This window comes from Bubalus kerabau, chromosome 7 (assembly GCF_029407905.1).
Source record: "Bubalus kerabau isolate K-KA32 ecotype Philippines breed swamp buffalo chromosome 7, PCC_UOA_SB_1v2, whole genome shotgun sequence".
Taxonomy (NCBI): domain Eukaryota; kingdom Metazoa; phylum Chordata; class Mammalia; order Artiodactyla; family Bovidae; genus Bubalus; species Bubalus kerabau.
The window spans coordinates 10,619,926-10,641,291 of record NC_073630.1 but is presented as its reverse complement, the minus strand read 5'-3'; the positions used below and the strand labels follow the sequence as shown (position 1 = coordinate 10,641,291).

At 37.5% G+C, this 21,366-nt stretch overlaps 1 protein-coding gene across 7 annotated transcripts in view; it reads left to right on the top strand.

Moving 5' to 3' along the window:
• FAM13A (family with sequence similarity 13 member A) overlaps nucleotides 1-21,366 on the top strand; it is a 330,402-nt gene that overhangs the window by 124,139 nt on the left and 184,897 nt on the right. For all 7 annotated transcript variants that reach the window (XM_055587622.1, XM_055587621.1, XM_055587620.1 and 4 more), the window contains exon 5: nucleotides 3,336-3,489. In XM_055587622.1, the coding sequence (XP_055443597.1) occupies nucleotides 3,336-3,489 (154 nt within the window). The remainder of the gene's footprint in view (nucleotides 1-3,335; nucleotides 3,490-21,366) is intronic.

Below are 21,366 nucleotides of genomic sequence, written 5' to 3'. Positions count from 1 at the left end.
TTATTATTTGTGACAAATTAAGAGACAGGGAGATGGCTCGCAAAACACTGTCTCCCCAAACAGGAAGATGAGTGACGTTTACAGCTGTGAGTGCATACACTTTCATGACAGAGTGAGTGTAACCTTCTGTTGATAGGTGGAGTTCTAGATGGGCTTGCACAATGAGACAACATGCTCAAACATAGTCTCATGTTCAAAAATGGTAGCAATCCCAGACCTTGGCGTGGGGATTTTAACATTAAAATGAAGCAAAAATCACTCTAGGTTGACAAACTTCAGGTACCTAGTTGAATGAGGTCATGAGGGTCAGCAGAGGTCACCAATATCATTCCTTAGGCTCCAGTTAATCTGGTGGCTCAGTGCTTGAGGGGATTTGGATCCTACAAAACAACTCAAGAATGTGCTTCAGACTCTGATCTGTACCTTTGGAATAGAAATGGTAGTCTTTATGACTAATTTATTATCTTTCCTGTGGTTATTTCTCCTCCTTAATAACAGTCATTTGTTCCTGCCTTCTTTGTTCTACTTAAAAATCATTATTTACCAAGACCTAGCCTTCGTTTCCATATGAAGCCCCAGGAGGCCATAGTTCATCTTTTTCCCAGTCATCAGTAAACAGAACACAAATGGGTTCTAAAATCCATGCTCCAGTTCTCAACCTAAATTTGTCTAGCGTGTGTTGCAGCTTCTTTCATTGCCTATTATTTGACCTCACCCCTTCCTTATTACTGTCTGGCTAGCACTTCTGAACTCTCCCCAGCAGTGTCTGTAAAGTCCAGATTTCAATGAAAACTCTGTTGAAGGCATTTAGGCTTTCTCTGTCATGCCAGTCAAATTCTTACAGTCTCCTCTCACTATCCAGTTCCAAAGACATTCCACATTTTAGATATTTGTTATAGCAGCAACCCACTTCCAGGTATCAAAGTCTGTATTAGTTTTCAATTGTTGTACAACGAATCACCACAAATGTGGTGTCTTAGAACAACAAAAATTTGCTATTTCATGCTTTCCATGGCTCAGGTGTCCAGGCACAACCTAGCTCGGTCCTCTGCTTTTGGTCTCACAAGGCTGAAATCAAGGTAACAGCTGGGCTGCATTTTTATAAGGAGACTTGAGTTTAGGTGGCTTCCCTGGTGGCTCAGACGGTAAAGCGTCTGCCTACATTGCGGGAGACCCAGGTTCGATCCCTGGGTCAGGAGGATCCTCTGGAGAACGAAATGGCAAGCCACTCTAGTATTCTTGCCTGGAAAATCCCAGGGACGGAGGATCCTGGTAGGCTTCAGTCCATGGGGTCACAAAGAGTCTGACACGACTGAGCAACTTCACTTTTCACTGAGTTTAGGAAATTACTTGCTTTCAAGCTCATGAGAGTTGTTCACAGACTCATTTTCTTGCAGCTGTACAAGGACCCTAGCTTCTTACTGGCTGCGAGCTAGAGGCCTCAGGTCCACATTAGTCCCATGGTGTGTGGCACTCTCACAGGCCCTCTCTGAACATGCAGCTTATTTCTTCAAGAGCAGAGAAGAATCCTCACTCCAGTCTGCTAAGATTGAGTCTTAAATAATGTAACGTAATCATGGGAGTGACATGATATGACTTTTGCCATATTCTCTTGATCAGAGGCAAATCACAGGTACTGCCTACACCTGAGGGGAGTACAAGAGTGTGACTCATTGGGAGTCACCTTAGGGTATGTACCCCAAAGGTGGTATAGGAGGCTGAACAATGTCCCCCCAAGGTAGCAAGTTTAGAAGCCTTGGAAACTGTGTATGTTACTTTATTGGGGGTAAAAAAGGGAATTTGCAGTTATAATTAAGATAGAGACCTTCGTAGTGTGTGCTCAGTCAGTCATGTCTGATTCTTGCAACTCCATGGACTGTAGCCCACCAGGATCCTCTGTTCATGGAATTTCCCAGGCAAGAATACTGGAGTTGGTTGCCATGCCCTGCTCCAGGGAATCTTCCCGACCCAGGGATCAAACCAGAATCTCCTGCATTTTCTGCATTGGCAGACAGATTCTTTACTACCTGTCACCTCAGAGATCTTCAGATAGAGATTATCCTGGATTATTTATGTGGGCAGTGAGAGTCAGTGTCTTAGCCCCAGCCCAAATGCAATCTCATGTATTCTTATAAGGGGGCAGAAGGAGATTGGGCATGTACACAGAGGAGAAGGTCATGTGAAGGTGGAGTAAAGAGAAATTTGAAGATGTTGGCCTTGATTGAAGATTAAAGTGATGTGGCCACAGCCAAGTAATGCTGCCAGCCATATTCTCTCCCTTGAGCTTCTGTGGAGTGTATGATTTCTTTCCAGTAATACTGATGTTACTCTTCAGGCCTCCAGAGCTGTGACAGAATAAATTTCTTTTTCAAGCCACAATTGGTCATAGCTTTGTTGCAGCAGCTGTAGGAAATTAATACAGATGGATATTAATTGATACATCTTTGTTGCTTTTTGATGTATTTCACTGGTTACTCAGTGAGGTTAAGTATCTTAAGATTCTTGACTGTCCATGTGTTTTCTTCTATATGAGTTTGTCAGTTTGTCTTTTCTCTATCTTTTTAAAAAATAATTATTCATTTTCTTATTGATTAGTAAGAATTTTTTAGATAGTATAATTACTAAATCCTATACCCATTACCCATGTTACTAAAGAGATATTTCTTTCAATCTATAGCTTGTCTTTCCTCTCTCTATATATATGTATATGTATGTATATAGTGTCTTCTGCATTCAGATTTGTATACTTTTTTTTAATTATGGAAAAATTTAACATACCCCAAAGAAGAGCAAATAGTAATAATACATCTTCCATGTGCATAATCAACAACTACCAGTATTTTTCCCAGAAGTATCTTATCCTTTCAAGTTTTGTGCCTTTTGTGAATTATCTAAGAAATCCTTAAATAAAGATCATATTGCTATTATTTGTGTAACTGAGTGTTTCTAACAAGATAAAACACTCATTCTTTTTGTCATAACACTTATTCTTTCTAGCTTTTGCTTTTTTAAAAAAATAAATGTTAATACTTTATGAGTAACAATTTCTAATATATGCAAAGCATTATTGATTGCACCCATGTTAACCTATACCTTCTTCCTGAACAGCATGTACTTTTATTATTCAGCACAAGCTATTAATTCAGATCTTGGGAACTTGCCAGTTGTCCAAACAATACCTATGTGTCACCACAGAGCTTATTGAAAATCCCATGTGTCCTTTTGAGAAGGCTGATCAATCATTCAGGAAATGTAAAAGTATAAGCATGAGTCAGCTGTGCTGGCATTGTGCTATTACAAAGTAATTGCTCTCAATTTTTTCCCCTTATTTCTAGTGTGCCACCTGGGCTTGAAGGTGTGAAAGAACAAGATCTCTGCAACAGGATAATGGCTAAAATACTAGAAAATTATAATACCCTGTTTGAAGTAGAGTATATGGAAAATGATAACCAGAGGTGTGAAAACCTGGCAAGGCTTATCATGGTAAAAGTAAGTCAACTTTGATATTTAATTTTTAGTATTGCTAATTTTGAATGATAATCATTCTGTCATAAAAAATGCCTTATGAGTATACCTTCAGATGATTATTCCTATGTTTGCTGAGTCCTTTTTATGAAATCTGTTCTTTGTGTTGTTTGTTAAACTGATATATATTCTTCCAAGACTGAAGAATAATTGTGGTTTGATGTTTCCCAGTAAAATCATCTCAAAAGCACTTCCGTGAGCCCAGTGCTGTGGTCAGTTGTGTGCAGCACATGTGTATGGAAGTCTGGTGTTTCAGCAGGGAGACGTGCTTAAGCCTGTGTCCACCAGAGCTAGCTTCCTGAGTAAGCAGCAGATTCCTGAAGACAGTAGTATTCTGTCTTTTTGTCTCTCTTGTGCCTGGCACACTTCCAAGTTCAACTTCAGATTGAAAGTCCCATATATATGGTCCTTGGTAACTATCACCAGTACCAAGAGTAGTTTTAAAACTGATAAAGGAATCTTGACAATAATCTCTAAATCTTTCTATATGTTGGCAGATAATTTATAACATATCTTTTTCACATTAGGTAAATGCGTGTAAGTCTCTACAGATTTACTATTGAGAGTCAGAGGATAATCATCCAAGCCAAGTGCTTTAGGTAGGGACTAGAGGGAGGGCATATTATTTCTTTCTCGTTCATATTGAGGTAAATCCTTATGGAACTGATAGGGGAGGTTCCCCAGGAGGTATCCTGAGACTTAGCACATTACAGACCACACTATACTCTTGTTGATTCATATGGCCTTCAGTGGTAAAACTGGAGGCACTTGGTTTGGGCACTGAAGGGGTATTTTCATCTCTTCTTCCAGTTGAGGCATGACTTTGAAGAAGAAATGAAAAAAAAAACAAGGGGTATCACGTGGCACTGAACCAAAACAGCTAAAAGAAGGCCAGAGTGAGCTTTTCCTAATGAGGGCTTATGTGTGAATACAACAGACTCCCTGTAAGAAATGGAGAATATATGAGAGGAATGCATTTGATGGGAATCTTGCCAACCTGATAAAGAGAACTTTTTTTTTTTGCCTTTTATTTTTTATTTATTTTTTTACTTTACAATATTGTATTGGTTTGCCATACATCAACATGAGTCCGCCATGGGTGTACACGTATTCCCAATCCTGAACCCACCTCCCACCTCCCTCCCCATACCATCCCTCTGGGTCATCCCAGTGCACCAGCCCCAAGCTTTAAACTGAAATTTGTGGGAAGGGAAGAACAGTGCCCAGATACAAGGAGCTGCTTTGGAGAATATCAAGTGTAGCCTAACATGAAAGTAACATGGTAGCTGAGAAAATATAAGGGATTCACAAGAGAATATTAAAAAAAAAAAAAGTATCAATTTTGCTATGAAAAATAATTTTAAATAGAAAAAATATACCTTAAATATGTTTCTCTAATTCCAATTATGCTTTCTAGAGAGTCTCTTTTTAAATTATTAAAAAATGATTGACTTTGTTTCGGCTGTATCTCTGATAAACACTTTTTAATACAACATATGTTTTAACTACGTCCGATAAGATAATATAGTAAACCTAAAATAGAATGAAAATAAATTAGTATGATTCCGTAGGCAAGACAAACTTGCTGGGATACCAATAATCACTAGAATATGCCAACGGGAGCTTAAATGTTGTGTAAATAAAATAACTCCTGTTGAGATCTTTGGAAGAGTGCCCTGTTTGGAAATACTTGAGCTGCTCGGTTTCAATATGGGCATACAAGAAAGATAAACTAATAATACTGAATGAACCAAATACGGATATCTCAGGTGGATGAATATGACTGCTACTCTCCTAATGCAGCTTTCACATCTGGCCTAGAAGCAGGTAAGTCATCACTGGAAACTCCATGTCTATATGTTGAACCATCATTCTGTTAAAGCAGAATATTTAATGCGGTTTTTTTTGCTGATCTTGCTAATAGTCTTATCTCTCATATGGTAAATAAAGCAACAAGGGAGTGTGGTTTTCTGGACTTAATTATAACCAATAAAGATGTAGTAGAAGTTATGGAAACTAGTTTAATGGGATGGACCAGGGCCATTTTAAGATCCGTAACAATAAAGAATACATTAGCTATGGTTAAATATGTATACCTGGACATTGTTTAGAAAGCAGATTTTTTCTAAAATTCCTAAGATCATAGAAACAGTTGGAATAAGCCAAAAAGAAGCTGGATTGAAAAGGGATTGGGAGGTTCAGAGTGGTATCATTAACATACTGGAAAATGGAAGAGCAACAAAGAAAAACAAGGTTTCATTCTCATGAGCTCAGCTTTTAGAAGGATGTAGCCAAAAAGAGGAAACGGGCACAGAACAAGTGATAAATACACTGAAGTGAATGAGACATGGAACTTCCGAGCTGAGAATAAACTGAGGCTCATGAAAAGTACTGAGACAGAGAAAAGGGTATTTAAGGAGGAAAAGTACTAAACATACCCACTGACACACCTCTGTGTGCCCCAGGGTAGGACACAAAGTGTTAGATGATGTTCTCATGTCCCTTGTGGGCTAAATGAGAATGGGGGCCCAGACAAATACAAATTTGGATTCATTTGGACCTAGGTGAAGAACTTTTTCTGAATGTTGCAATGTAGATTGCTGTTTTGTTCAGGGGTGGTCTCTATAATTGTTTGTGTCATTCTCAGTATTTTAATAATTGGATTGAACAAGCACATACTTAGCCCTTTTGAGAGTGAAATAAAGCTGGAAGAATAGGTCAGACACTGAATGGCTGGATATGTAGACCAAAAAAGTGTGTGTGTGTGTGTGTGTGTGTGTGTGTGTGTGTGTGTGTACAGCCCTTCCCCCATCCTTCCTTGCTTAACAAGAAGAAAAATCACCTGCTTTATTTGAGCCTGCAGCAATGGGCTGAGGTCAGACAGGCCCCTCCCTCAGCCCCAACTGTTGGTTAAATCATAAATGGTTCATAATACTATCTTCTTTAGTCAGTGATTGACTAAATTGTGTCGACAGTGACACAATTCAGGGCAAAGAGATGAAAGGGAAAGTGTGCTGGGGGCAGATGGCTTCTAGGAAGTATTTTCATCCCTGATTACAGAAAAGAGAATGATTTGAGAGATCTGAGTTGGGGTTGCCTCTGGGTGAGTTATCCTGCTTTCAGATGTTCTTATGGGAAGGCAGAATGCAGGTGCCCCTGCCACCTCCTTTTGCCCCTGATGAATGTGCTGCTGATTCACTGAGGTTGGCAGCTAAAAGAGAAAAAAGCCTCAGTTCCTCATCATTGCTCATCTGCCAAGCCAACCCTCAATACACATACCTCTGAACTTTCAGTTACACAAGGGAAGTAAATGCCCATATAAGATGAACTACTTTTAGTTTAGCTGTCTGTCTCTTGCAAGAAAAACATCATGTCTCATGGAATCAGTACAGTTGGACAGTCCTATGCTTAGTTTCAAAGCCAAAAGGAGACCAAAATTTGTTATTAATAGTTCAATTAAAAACCATACATGGATTTTACCTAACATCTAACACAGTATGAAATGTCAGTATGACATGATTGCCAAAATTTAAAAAACGAAAACCCACAGACTGATTTACTGTGTGTACCAATAGTACTTAGAATAAAGAATGTAGGTCTCCTTGAGCTTGGTATAGATCAGGCAGTATCTGTAGTATTAATTTTATTTTGAATACTACATTCACACAGTCCTGACAATCACCACTGGCCATCATTTATCCTCACTAAATATGTATTTGCCATGGTGACTATCGTTTACTTTACTTATCTGTCCTCATGATTTCGAAATCATAACTAGCCCCAACCTATCAGAAGAACAATAGAGCCATATTTCTCACTACCCGTAAAACACCATATGGTGCCTGAAATTTCTCACACCCACAGCATCACCTCTAGAACTTTGTCTACATTTTGCCCTCTCCAGCCTTAGTTTCTCAGCCTGTAGCCTGCCGAGCTAGAAACCTCAGTTTGCCCTTACTTCCCTTTCCTTTACCATTCCCACAGGGACTAACGTTCTGCCTTAGACATTTCCCTTGAAATGGGTGACTTGTGTCCACCCCCTACCACTGTTTTAGATTAGGCCCTTTTCTTTTGCTTTTTTTTTTGTTAGTTGCTCAGTTCTGTCTGACTCTTTGCAATCCATGGACTGTAGCCTGCCAGACTCCTTCGTTCGTGGGATTTTCCAGGCAAGAATACTGGAGTGGGTTGGCATTTCCTCCTCCAGGGGATCCTCCTGGCCCAAGGATCGAACCCAGGTCTCCTGCATTGCAGGCAGGCTCATTACTGTCTGAGCCACCAAGGAAGCCCCTTTTTACTGCCACACAATTTCAGACTGTTCTGCCACTTCTAGACTCAGCCTCTCCCCATCTCCTTTCTACCAGTGATAGAATGATGTTCCCTCAAAATAAATCTTACTATATCATAGTCTTGACTTGAGTAAATAAACCCTTTGCCATTATTGTTTTGCCCTCCCCCGCTTTTGCTGACAATAGACCATCAAGATTTCTTTACATGGAATTTAGACCCTTTATACTTTGTCCCCAAGCCAAACTTTCCCTATTGAATGCTTGAGTGAATTTTGAATTTTACTTGTCTTCTTCCTGTTTCTCTGATCTCTCTTCCTTCTCCTTTGAGAATTCTTCCTTCTCTTAGTCAGAATTAAACATTATTTCCTAAGTTCATTCTTAGGTCTTCAATCTAGAGCTCTCCCTGGCACACCATACATCTATATCTACCTACCTAGTGCTCATCTGTGCCTGCATGCCCCATGGATTGTCTCATCATTTTCCTTGCCTTTGAAGGTCTGAATGCTCCATTTGATGGGCGTAATGTATGGCCTATCCATCCACATAATCACTCCAGGTTGATGTCCATCAGTCACTAAAACGTGTTTATCTATTGCTTAAGTACCTCATAAGTCTCTCCCACCCTCACTGCTGCTTCCTTATTGCCTCTCATCGAGCCAGGAGAATTCTACACCTGGCCTGTGAGCACATTCGCCTGGTGACCCAGATTGAGTCGGAAAACTCGTGGCAGGCCTCCAAAATCTGTATTTTAAAAGGCTTCCTTGACAATTTTAATACTCAGCCAGATTTGGGAACTGATTGATTCTCAGGAGTCTGCTGCAGTAGCCTTCTTGATGGTTTTCCTGACTCTACTCTGCCCCTTGACACGGTCTTCCCTCTTCTGCTGCCTAAGGCACTTCCTGTCATGCAAATATGACCATACTGCTTCCCATATCAAAATTCCCAAATCAGAGTCTTTTCAAATGAGTCAACTCTCCGCATCAGGTGGCCAAAGTATTGGAGTTTCAGCTTCAACATCAGTCCTCCCAATGAACACCCAGGACTGATCTCCTTTAGGATGGACTGGTTGGATCTCCTAGCAGTCCAAAGGACTCTTCAGTGTCTTCTCCAACACCACAGTTCAAAAGCATCAATTCTTCGGCACTCAGCTTTCTTCACAGTCCAACTCTCACATCCATACACGACTACTGGAAAAACCATAGCCTTGACTAGACGGACCTTTGTTGACAAAGTAATGTCTCTGCTTTTTAATATGCCGTCTAGGTTGGTCATAACACATTCCAGGATATCTGGCTCTAGGTGAATGATTTTAGTGTTTAAGGTATATTTCCAGATATGCTTTTTAAAAATGAATTATTTCATAAACTGTAAAACTATTTTAAGTGGAAGTTTTTGGATGATTGGGTTATTAAGTGGCTCTGTGAAAAATGACAAGGAATTTCAAGAAGTTAGTGGGGAGAGGAAGCAAGGTGGGGAACAGAAGACCTTCTAGGTAGAAGCGTATGCTTTACGTTGAAGTTTCACGTAGTGGTGACCGGACATTTCAGGCTGGACCATAGGAAGCAGCAGGAGAAAGCCAGAGACTAGTGTTAAATTAGGATAGAGTTCAGCTAAGTAGTTAAAACTTGTAGGAGTCAGAGAATGATGAAAGATTTTAAGAACAGGGTGAATTTGATCTTAGCTATATTTAGATTTTTAGTTTATCCCTTTGACATGAGTAGGAAGTTGACATGACTCGGTAAAGCATTTTTGTAACGGGCTGTCAGTGCAGTCGTCTAATACCTATTTTTGCTCAGCTGACTCTGGTCAAAGCTGATCATGGCTTCTGCAACACTTTCATCAGCCTCACTTCCAGACAGGCTTCCTCTACCAGGAAGTCAAAGCAAAGATAAGGACAAAGGTTTACCTGCATGCTTCCTCCTTCAACTCCCTTTTCCCTGTCATTCTCTGGAAGTGAACCTCGGGCCCTTCAGGGTTTTTTCTAGATTTGTTTTTCTTTTAATGGTTTGGCCACGTCCACCAGATCTAGTTACTTCAGACAAAGGAATTTTGAATAGACCTCTTAGGACTGTGATATTTGGGAAAATGTGTAGTCCACTGGAGGTCTGAGAGTTTGTATGTTGGCCATTGGCCTTTTGGTCCACATTTTGTTGAATTTGATAAGTAGTATTCATGATTGGCTACCTATAGTTATGGCCATTTCTTACTCACGGTGCAGCTTTCTTTTCTTCTTCATTATTTTTATTGTAGTTTCTAAAGAAGAACCTAAATGGAAGTGCCTTTTTTTTGGTATGCTTTATTAGTCGATAAATGCCAAAGCCTTTGACTGTGTGGACCACAACAAACTGGAAAATTCTTAAAGAGGTGGGAATACCAGACCACCTAACCTAACTCTTGAGAAATCTGTATGCAGATCAGTTAGCAACAGTTAGAACTGGACATGGAACAACAGACTGGCTCCAAATAGGAAAAGGAGTATGTCAAGTCTGTATATTGTCACCCTGCTTATTTAACTTAAATGCAGAATACATCATGAGAAACGCTGAGCTGGATGAAGCACAAGCTGGAGTCTAGATTGCTGGGAGAAATATCAATAACCTCAGATGTGCAGATGACACCACCCTTATGGCAGAAAGTGAAGAAGAACAAAAGAGCCTCTTGATGAAAATGAAAGAGTAGAGTAAAAAAGTTCACTTAAAACTCAACATTCAGAAAACTAAGACCATGTCATCTGGTCCCATCACTTCAGTCAAAGAGATGGAGAAACAGTGGAAACAGTGACAGACTATCATTTTGGGTTACAAAAATCACTACAGATGGTGACTGCAACCATGAAATTTAAAAAATGCTTGCTCCTTGGAAGAAAAGTTATGATCAACCTAGTTCAGTTCAGTTCAGTTGCTCAGTCGTGTCCAACTCTTTGCAACCCCATGAACCACAGCATGCCAGGCCTCCGTGTCCATCACCAACTCCCAGAGTTTGCCCAACCTCATATCCATCGAGTCGGTGATGCCATCCTCATCCTCTGTTGTCCCCTTCTCCTCCTGCCCCCAATCCCTCCCAGCCTCAGGGTCTTTTTCAAAGAGTCAACTCTTTGCATGAGGTGGCCAAAGTATTGGAGTTTCAGCTTCAGCATCAGTCCTTCCAATGAACACCCAGGACTGATCTCTTTTAGGATGGACTGGTTGGATCTCCTTGCAGTCCAAGGAACTCTCAAGAGTCTTCTCCAACACCACAGTTCAAAAGCATCAATTCTTCGGTGCTTAGCTTTCTTTATAGTCCAACTGTCCCATCCATACATGACCTCTGGAAAAACCATAGCCTTGACTAGATGGACCTTTGTTGCCAAAGTAATGTCTCTGCTTCTTAATATGCTATCTAGGTTGGTCATAACTTTCCATCCAAGGAGTAAGTGTCTTTTGATTTCATGGTGGCAGTCACCATCTGCAGTGAATTTGGAGCCCAAAAAAATAAAGTCTGACACTGTTTCCACTGTCCCCATCTATTTCCCATGAAGTGATGGGACCAGATGCCATGATCTTCATTTTCTGAATGTTGAGCTTTAAGCCAAATTTTTCACTCTCCTCTTTCACTTTCATCAAGAGGCTCTTCAGTTCCTCTTCACTTTCTGCCATAAGAGTGGTATCATCGGCATATCTGAGGTTATTGATATTTCTCCTGGCAATCTTGATTCCAGCTTGTGCTTCATCCACCCAGTGTTTCTCATGATGTACTCTGCGTATAAGTTAAATAAGCAGGGTGACAATATTCAGCCTTGACGTACTCCTTTTCCTATTTGGAACCAGTCTGTTGTTCCATGTCCAGTTCTAACTGTTGCTTCCTGATCTGCATATAGGTTTTTCAAGAGGCAGATCAGGTGGTCTGGTATTCCCGAACCATCAATATTTTATGTTTTGGAATGAATTATTCTTGAAACTGCCTAAATCTGAAGAATTTTGGAGTTCTCTCATAAGATGATTTAAATCCCAACTTGAATGAAACTTTTCCTTTATCGTCTTCAAGAATTAAACTTAATCATCTAGAAATTTATATACACAAATTTAGTGGCAAAAAATATGGTTGAAATAATGGACCATGAAATCTAAGCAGCATTCATTAAATAATCATCAGGTGCCTACCATGTCCAAAGCATTGTTCTAGGAATAGGGACTACATCAGTGAGTGAGAGACAAAAGTCTCTGCCCTATGAATCTTATATTTTAATGAGAACTCTGTAAACAATGGGCAATACAAAAAATTAAGGGAATGTATTTTGTCAGATGGTAATATGTCTGTAGGAAAAAAGCAGGGAAAGGGGGTAGTGCTGGTGAGGTAGGGGAGTGTCATTTGCTCCTTGAAACAGGATGGTCAAAATGTTTCATTGACAAGGGACATTTGGGCAGAAACTTAAAGGAGGTGAAGGAGTAAACCATGAAGACCCTTGAAAGAACAGTACTGCCTGCAGGAAGAAGAGCAGTACAGTGTGTCTGTACTATGTTCCGAGTAGAGTTGAGAAGGCTGTGGTTGGATTACAGTTAGCAAGGGGAAAGTGAAAAGAATTGAAATCACATAAGCAACAAGGGACCAGATCATGTATGCTTACAGGTCATTATTAGGACTTTGATCTTTATTCTAACAGTACTTTATTAGATAGTACCGAGCAGAAGAGTTCCCCGACAGGACTTATCTGTTCCAAGGATTACTCTAACTGCTCGCCCAAGAATAGACTCAATAGACTGTTGAGGACAGGCAGAAGCAGGGAGATCCATTGGGAGTTTATCACAATAGACACATTAACTAACTATGTAGCTTAGACCTGGGTTGTAGCAGTGAAGCTGGGGAGAGGAGCTGAAAGGTAAGTTAGGATATAAAATAGCAATACCATAGGAGGCCCTGGAGACTCCAATTAGGCTGAAGAATGTTTAAGATGGGAGTAGATAAGCAAGCAAGCTGGAAGAGTAGGGGATTGTGAACAGAGTGGGATGTTTGCATTAGTCATTTTGGAGGTGGAGTGATATGGAGCAATGATAAGGTTTAAGTTGTGTTTATGAGAATGAGTAACTGACATGGAGGAAAGAGACCATTGGGAAAGAGACGGTAGGGATGATTAAGCTGATAGTTTTTCATTGTATTTACCTAGGAGGGTGGCCGATACTGAAGTGGACAGGAAAGCTGTGACTTTGGTCTAGGTAGGATAGCCATATTATTTGTATATTTTGTGCATATATAAGTATATATATTTAACAGGATTAATGTAGAGCCTCTTATATATACATTCACAAAATAATGTGATTAAAGTGTTACTAAATATCTCTCTAGAAGTAGTTACATGAATCTCACTATATTCCAAATAAATATCTTGTGAAACTATCTTTACTAGACAGTGTTGCTATTACTCAGTATATCTTTGGGAATTTATTTTAAAATTGTCTTCAAATATATGTCATTCATGTGTCATGTTTTTCTATGTATTATTAGACTAAGAAATCTTTGTACTTTAATGTTCATCTGCTTATAGATAATAGTCAGTAGACCTTTCGAGCCACAGCAGATCACTAAGTTTGGGAGTAGTAATTAAATAACTACTTTTGGTTTTAAAACTGAAATCTGGCTATAAAATATTATGGTCATTTTCCCTTGTGATTCATATGCAAACTCTCATAGCAGTTATTTAAAATGGCAAAACCAATACAATATTGTAAAGTTAAAAAAAAATTTTTTTTAAATGTCATGGGCAAAAGGAAAATCTTAGAACAGCCTTCAAGATGATTAGTTCAAGGGACTTGCTCACTTATCAATATATGTTTTGGCAGTTTGATTAGAAAGTTTATTCCTAAAGAGTCATTTCTCATATTAAACTCTTATATTTCTCAAATAAACATCACATAAACTTCTTAGAATATTTCCCATGTCTTTTCCACGCTCAAAAACATTGCATGTCTCCATTTTTCATTTAGAGCTATAATCTAAAATTAGCTTCAATACATGTTTGTTCACTTTTTAAAAAAATTTAATGCCCACCCTGTGTAAAGATCAGGACTATGTGCTGGGCCTCTTCAGAAAATAATAAGATATATCTCTGTCCCTAAGGGAATTTACAGTCTACAAAACACAAATAAAATCAGTGCAGGAACAGAGGGATGAAAAGAAGAAGGGGGACTTCATGGCAGACACTGTGCTAAGTTCTTCTGTACATATGATCTCATTTACTTCTTAAAGTAATCCTGAAAAGTAAGTGATCTTAATCTGGTTTTGCAGATGAGGAAATCTAAAGAGTAAATTATTCAAGCTGAGTAGCAGTAAATGACAACTGGATTTTGAATTCAAAGTACTGATCATAAGCAAAGTATAGAAATAATCAAAATTACAGTTTTTAATTGGAATATCAATACCATGAACATTTATACATTATTCATTCTATACCTATTACAGCAATTTTTTGTCAGGGGAGGACTTGAATTCTGTTCTTCTGACTCCAGTTCTACATGTTTTTACTACTCCTAGCCTTTTCTATAGCCCTTCAAGAATACTCCAAATGGGTAACAGTCAAGTCATAATAGGAAAAAAAAAAAAAGTTTTGGTTTTTATATTGTTATTTGATATTTTGTGTTTAGCTGTGTTGTCTCTGTGTAAGTGGATTTACATAATGAAGATGACCTGCCAAAATCTGTAGGTTATCATTGTGAGCAGCAGGAAACTCAGAGGTAGCACTAAATTCATTTGCTCATTTCATCAAATCAAACCTTTCTTTTGATCATGAGTTATGCCTTTCAAGGCATAGATTGTTTCCAAGTTTGAAGATTAAAAAATATTCAATGATGGTTAATTAAAGCAGAGATAATAGAGCATGACAGAATGTTGTTTGCTTACATGACTCAAATGGGCACTTTCCAGGAGTGGAAACTGATTAGATTATCAATACGCATAAAGCATTAAGTAATAAAAGCAGTTTTGAAAGTTATTATTTAGCTTGGCATACTATTATGGCTACAGTTTTTAGATCACAGTCACATATTTACAATTCAGATTACTATGAATTTCTTCTCCCCAGACGTTTTGTTTTATGGAACTCTTACAGAGAAACATTAGAAGGTCATGTCTACTCAGGAATCATTGGAATAGATTAGATATATATGTGCCAGGTGTTAAATTCCTTCTTTCCTATTCTGAGGAATGTTTAACAGAAGATAGACTAAGTTGCTTTTGGTTATGAAAACATTATTATACTGGGTAATCTTTAAGCTACTTACAGTAAGACAGCAATACTTTGGCACTGACACCTTAGAACTTGCCTACTTTAAATCACTATATTGTGTGTATTTGGCAAATAGAGGCACTCAATAAATAGCAAGAGAGTATTTGAAGATTTTCAGAGATTACTTGTATTTGCTTTAGAACTGAATTTCTCATTTTCTTCAGTTGGCCTCCTAGGGATAGAAGCTATTCTTCTGTGGACCAGAAGTGCTTAGAAAGTAATATCCCTGTAGGAGCAACTCTTAACCAATGACTGAGAAATATGGGGGTATAAATTCCCAACTATTTACTCCTTGGTTGGAATAATTCTGGGATGTGTATTTTATAGAGTGTTCTAGAGCTTCTCTGCAGGTTGCAGCTATAGAACCACTGAAAAAGCTCTAGTAGCTTAATAATTGTACCCCTTGTTGACTCTATTTTCCCTCAATTATTGTCCCATTCTCCTGCTGGACTAATCACATCAACCACCTGCTCTCAATACCTCTTGCAAAGTTGACTTTTGCTTGGGTAAGTGGAGGTCCAACTAAGACATCTCAAATTCTCCTTCTCCTAGGAAACCCTCTCTCATGCTCCAGGTACATTTAATCCCCATCTCCTCTGTTGTCTTAGGGCACTCTCTCTCTCCCTCTGTGAGAACACATCTTACATTCTGCCTGGAACAGTTAGTTTTTTCTCTTATATTGCATTGTAGCTTAAGAAAATAGCTCATATTTATCTGTACATTGGGTTTTCTCTAAAAGTTGTGGAGTAACTCATATGTTCCTGTGTCTTCCAGAGCACTTATTCTAATCCCTTATATTTAATCAGCAATATCCACTGAACTGTACCATCGATGTATAAATAAAAGCTGACTGAAATTCATTTCAGGAAAGTCAGAGATAGACAACATAATCTGGAAAACAGTACATGGACAAGATGAGAAATTCATCAGAGATAGAAGTTATAAAATAAAAGAACCACATTGAAATTCTGGAGCTGAAGGATACAAGAAATGAAATTTTTAAAAAATGCAATAGAGAGCAACTGCAGACTCAGTCAAGTGGAAGAAAGAATCATCTAACTCATACATAGGTTATTTGAAATGATCCAATCAAAAGAGAGATAAATAATGAAAGCCTATAGAATTTTATGACATCAACTGAACCATATTTGCATTATGGGAGTCCTAGGAGAAGAGAGAGAAAGGGGCAGAAAGCATATTTTTTTTTTAAAGTAATGACTGAAAACTCCCCCAATCTAATGAGGGAAATGGACATCCAGATTTATGAATGGTCTTAAATACGAGCAAATCAAAGAACACTACACCAAGACACATAATCAAATTGTCAACAGTTGAAGACAAAGACAAAATTTTGAAAGTAGGAAGAGGAAAATAACTTACCATATATAAGCCCCACACTCCCACCTCTCAGTAAGACTGAGTGGATTTCTCAACAGAAACCTTGTAGGCCAGGAGAGAGTGGAATGACATATTTCAAAATGCCAAAGGAAAAAAAAAGTTAAAGGAAAAGAAATCTATGAATTAAGAACATTTTACCTGAAAAAGTCATTTTTTTGAGAATAAAAGAGAAAAAAATAAACTGAAAGACAAACAAAACACAAAGTAGCAAGAAACAAAAACGAAGGGAGTTTGTCACCACTACCCCTGCTTTGCAAAAAAAAAAAAAATGCTTAAGGGAGTTCTTCAAATCAAAATAAAAAATATGGTAAACTGCAAGGTAGAACTGTATGAATGCATAGATCTTACTAGTAAAGGGAAATTAGACACAAACACAGAGTAATGTTACACTTGTAATAGTAATATGTAAATTACTTTAACCCTGATATAAAAGTAAAAGATAAATTGTTAATGGATACACAATTGAAAAAGAAAAAGCAAATTCTGACTACAGAAACACACAGTGTTTGAGTTGGTAAAAAAAAAAAAAAGTGTGATGGAAGTTGTTATTAACTTCAGTGATTATAACTACAAAATATTTTATGCTCAAGGTAACCACAAAGAGAAAAAATCTTATAATCAATATACAAAAGATAAAGAGAAGAGATCCAAAGCAATTCACTTCCAAAAATTATCAAATAACAAAAAGAGCAAGAGAGGAAGATGGGAACAAAAAATGCAAACAAACAAAACAATGAAAAAGCAATGTTATTATTGCGGTGGTCTGGTACCAAACTGTACGGGTTTTTTTTTTTTTTCAAATTGCACTATTTTAGAAGTATGCCTGTACTATGTATTTTATAATTAAGAAAAAGTAATACTTTTCAAAAAAAAAAATAAAGCTTTCAAAAACCTAAAAAAAAAAAAAAAGGAAAAAGCAATGTTAAGTCTTCACCTATCAATACTTTAAATGCATTGAACTCTCCAATTAAAAAGGCATAGTATGGCAAATAGGTTAAAAAACAAAATCCAGCTATATGCTGTCTACAAAGGATTCACATTAGATATAAGGACACACAGAGGCAGAAAATGAGGGGGTAGGAAAATATAGTCCATGAAAATGGTGACAAGAAAATGGTCCAAGAAAGCAAGTCTGGCTGTGCTTATATCAGGAAAAAAAAAAGTAAACTTTAACTCAAAGACTATCTCTAAGACAAAGAACGTTATATTATAATGATAAAATGGTCAATCCGATGGGAAGGTTTAATAGTTATGTATGTACCCAACATCAGAGAACTTAAATATATCAAGTAAATATTTATACATGGGAAGGGGAAAGGTGACAACAGCACAATAGTTTTCAGTAGTGGACAGAACATCCAGACAGAAAATTAATAAACAGCTACCTGGAAGAACACTATATACCAAATGGACCTAATAGGCATATTCAGGACTTTCAACCCAACAACAAAAGAGTACACGTTCTTAACTGCACACACAACATTCCCCAGAATAGATCACATCTTAGGTCACAAAGCAATCTTACCAATTCAAGATTGAAACCATCTCAAGTATCTTTTTTTGACCTCAGTTGAATGAAACTAGAAATCAGTAGCAGTAAGAAAATGGGAAAATTCACAAATTCATGGAAACGTGGAAAGTAAACAACTTATTCTTGAAGATCCATTGAGTCAAAAAGAAAATAGAAAAGGAGTTTAGAAGGTATCTCAAGAGAAACAAAAAAAAACACAGCATACCAAGACTTATGGAATACTACAAAACCAATATTAAGAGAAAAGTTTATAGTAATGAATGCCTGCATTACAAAAGAAATAAGAATTTCTCAAACAACTTAATTTTACAATTCAAGGAACAAGAAAAAGAAGAACACATTAAAATGCCCAAAGTTAACAGAAGGAAAAGAAGTAATAAAGATTAGAACAGAAATAAATCAAGCACAAAACAGAAAAAAAAAATTTTTTAATCACTGAAAGTTAGTTTTTTGAGATTTTTTTCTTTTTTAAAAGATTTATTTATTTTTAATTGAAGGATAATTTTTTATAGTATTGCATTGGTTTCTACCAAACATCAGCATAAATCAGCTGAGAAATTTTTAAAATCAACAGGACCTTAACCAGATTTACTAAGAAAAAAGAAAACTCAATATTAGAAGTAAAGATGAGACATTACAGTGGATACCTTAAAAATAAATTGATCATAAGGGATTATTTTGACCACCTGTGTGTCAAAAAATTGGATAAGCTGGAAGAAATTAATAAATTCCTAGAAACATACAGCCTGCCAGAACTAAATCAAGAAGCAATAGAAAACCAGAACAGACACATAAATAAGTAGATTGAATCAGTAATCAAATACCTTCCAGCAACAAAAAAACAGGTACATGAGAAGGTGCTCAGCATCACTAATCATCAGAGAAATGCAAATCAAAACTAAGATAAGTGGGACACAGACAAATATTGTATAATCTCACTTATATATGGAATCTAAAAAAGATGAACACATGAATGCAGAGAGTAGATCAGTGGTTGGCAGAAACTGGCAAAAGAGGAAATGGAGAGATGTTATTCAAGGATTCAAGGGGTACAAAGTTTCAATTTTGTAAAATAAGTTCTGGAAAGCTAATGTATAGCAGTATAACTGTAGTTTAAAATATGTATTGTATCCTTGAAATTTGCTAGGAGTATACATCTGAAGTGTTCTTATCATACACATAAAAAAGGAAAAAGTAATTATGTGAGGAATGGATATGTTAATTAGCTTGATTTAATGCTCATTTCACAATGAATATGTATTTCAGAACATTAAATTGCCTACCTTTAAATATATGCAATTTTCATTTGTCAATTACACCTCATTAAAGCTGGAAAATAAAGTAAACAGATGACAACTAGACTTCCCATAGAACATTAATCTAGGCACCCTGCAGTGTAAGAGCAGAACAGTCTGTTCACAGAGCTGCCATTGGGATAAATTAGCTTCAGCTGTTCTCAGTTCTTGAGTCTTTGCATTCCTGGTACGACAAGAAATGAATCTCTAATTGATAGTTGGAAATATCTTGGAAGATATGCCCATTTAACTGGAACACAGAGGCCAATAGGAAAAGGATAGCTTCCTGAAACTCTTTCCCTAAAGGAAAGAGAATGGATACTAGGCATGCCAAAACATCAGTTGTCTACTCTGGTGCTATTGAGACAGGAAAGATTGAAACATTCATTATATTTTTAGAGTCTGGATGGGAAATGAGACACGTAGGTAACTGTCACAAGCAACAAGTCATCCAGGTTATATTGTTCATGGGAAGTAAATATGACAGGAAGATGGGTTGAAGGGCTTTGGATAGCAGGATAAGTGCAAATGTAATCTGTCATTGGAGGCAATTAAGACTTTTTAGGAAAGGAGTGACTCAGAGTCATAAATTAGAAAAATTAATGTGACATTAGTGTGAAGGTAAATTGAAGGATAAGCGATTTTGAAAGTTTATTTTTTAAGATCAGTCTGTTTGATCATTGAACTATCATTGATTTATTTTTTTAATTTTATTGAAGTATAGTTGATACACACTGCTGTTTTAATTTCTGCTATACAGCAAAATGATTTACATTATTTTCCATTATGCTTTATCACAAATTATTGAATATGGTTCCCTGTGCTATATAATACGACCTTGTTGTTTATCCATCTTATATGGATAAACACCCTACACTCCTTCCCCTTGGCAACCACAAGTCTGTTCTCTTTATCTGTGAGTCTGTTTCTATTTCATAGATAAGTTCATTTGTGCCATATTTTAGATTTTACATGTAAGTGATATCATGTGGTATTTTTCTCTTTCTGACTTACTTTGCTTAGTATGGTAATCTCTAGGTCCATCCACACTGCTGCTAATGAGATTATTTCATATTTTTATAGCTGAGTAATATTCCACTGGGCTTTCCTGGTGGCTCAGTGGTAAAGAATCTGCCTGCCAATGCAGGAGACGTGGATTCATTCTCTGGATCAGGAGGATCCCCTGGAGAAGGAAATAGCAACCCATTCCAGTATTCTTGCCTGAGAAATCCCATGGACAGAGGAGCCTTATGGGCTATAGTTCATGGGGTTGCAAAGAGTTGGTCTTGACTTAGTAACTAAACACCAACAAATATTCCATTGTACATATAAATATACACTACATCTTCTTTATCCATTCATATGTCAGTGGACATTTAGGTTATTTCCATGTTTTGGCTATTATAAGTAGTGGTGCTATGGACATAGAGTTGTATGTATTTTTTTGAATTACAGTTTTATTTGGATATATGCCCAGGAGTGGGATTGCTGGAATCTATGGCAACTCTATTTTATTTTTTTGAGGAACCTCCAAAGTGTTTTCCATAATAGCTGCACCAACACACATTCCCACATTCCTCTTACAGTGTAGTAGGATTCCCTTGTCTCCACACCCCATCCAGCATTTGTTATTTGTAGACTTTTTAATGATGGACATTCTGACCAGTGTGAGATTCTACCTCATTGTAGTTTTCATTTGCATTTCTCTAATAATTAGCAATATTGAGCATCTTTTCATGTGCCTCTTGGTCATCGGTATTTCTTCTTTGGAGACATGTCTATTTAGGTCTTCTGCCAATTTTTTGATTGAGTTGTTTGGTTTTTTTTTTTGTTCTGTTAGTCTTCCCCAGTGACTCAGCAGTAAAGAATCTGCCTGCAATGCAAGAGAAGCAGGAGACACAGGTTCAATCTCTAGGTTGAGAAGATCCCCTGGAGGAGGGCATGGCAACCCACACCAGTATACTTGCCAGGAAAATTCCATGGACAGAGGAGGCTGACGGGCTACAGTCCATAGGGTGGCAAAGAGTTGGGCATGACTGAAATGACTGAGCAGGAGCACAACACAGAATTGTATGA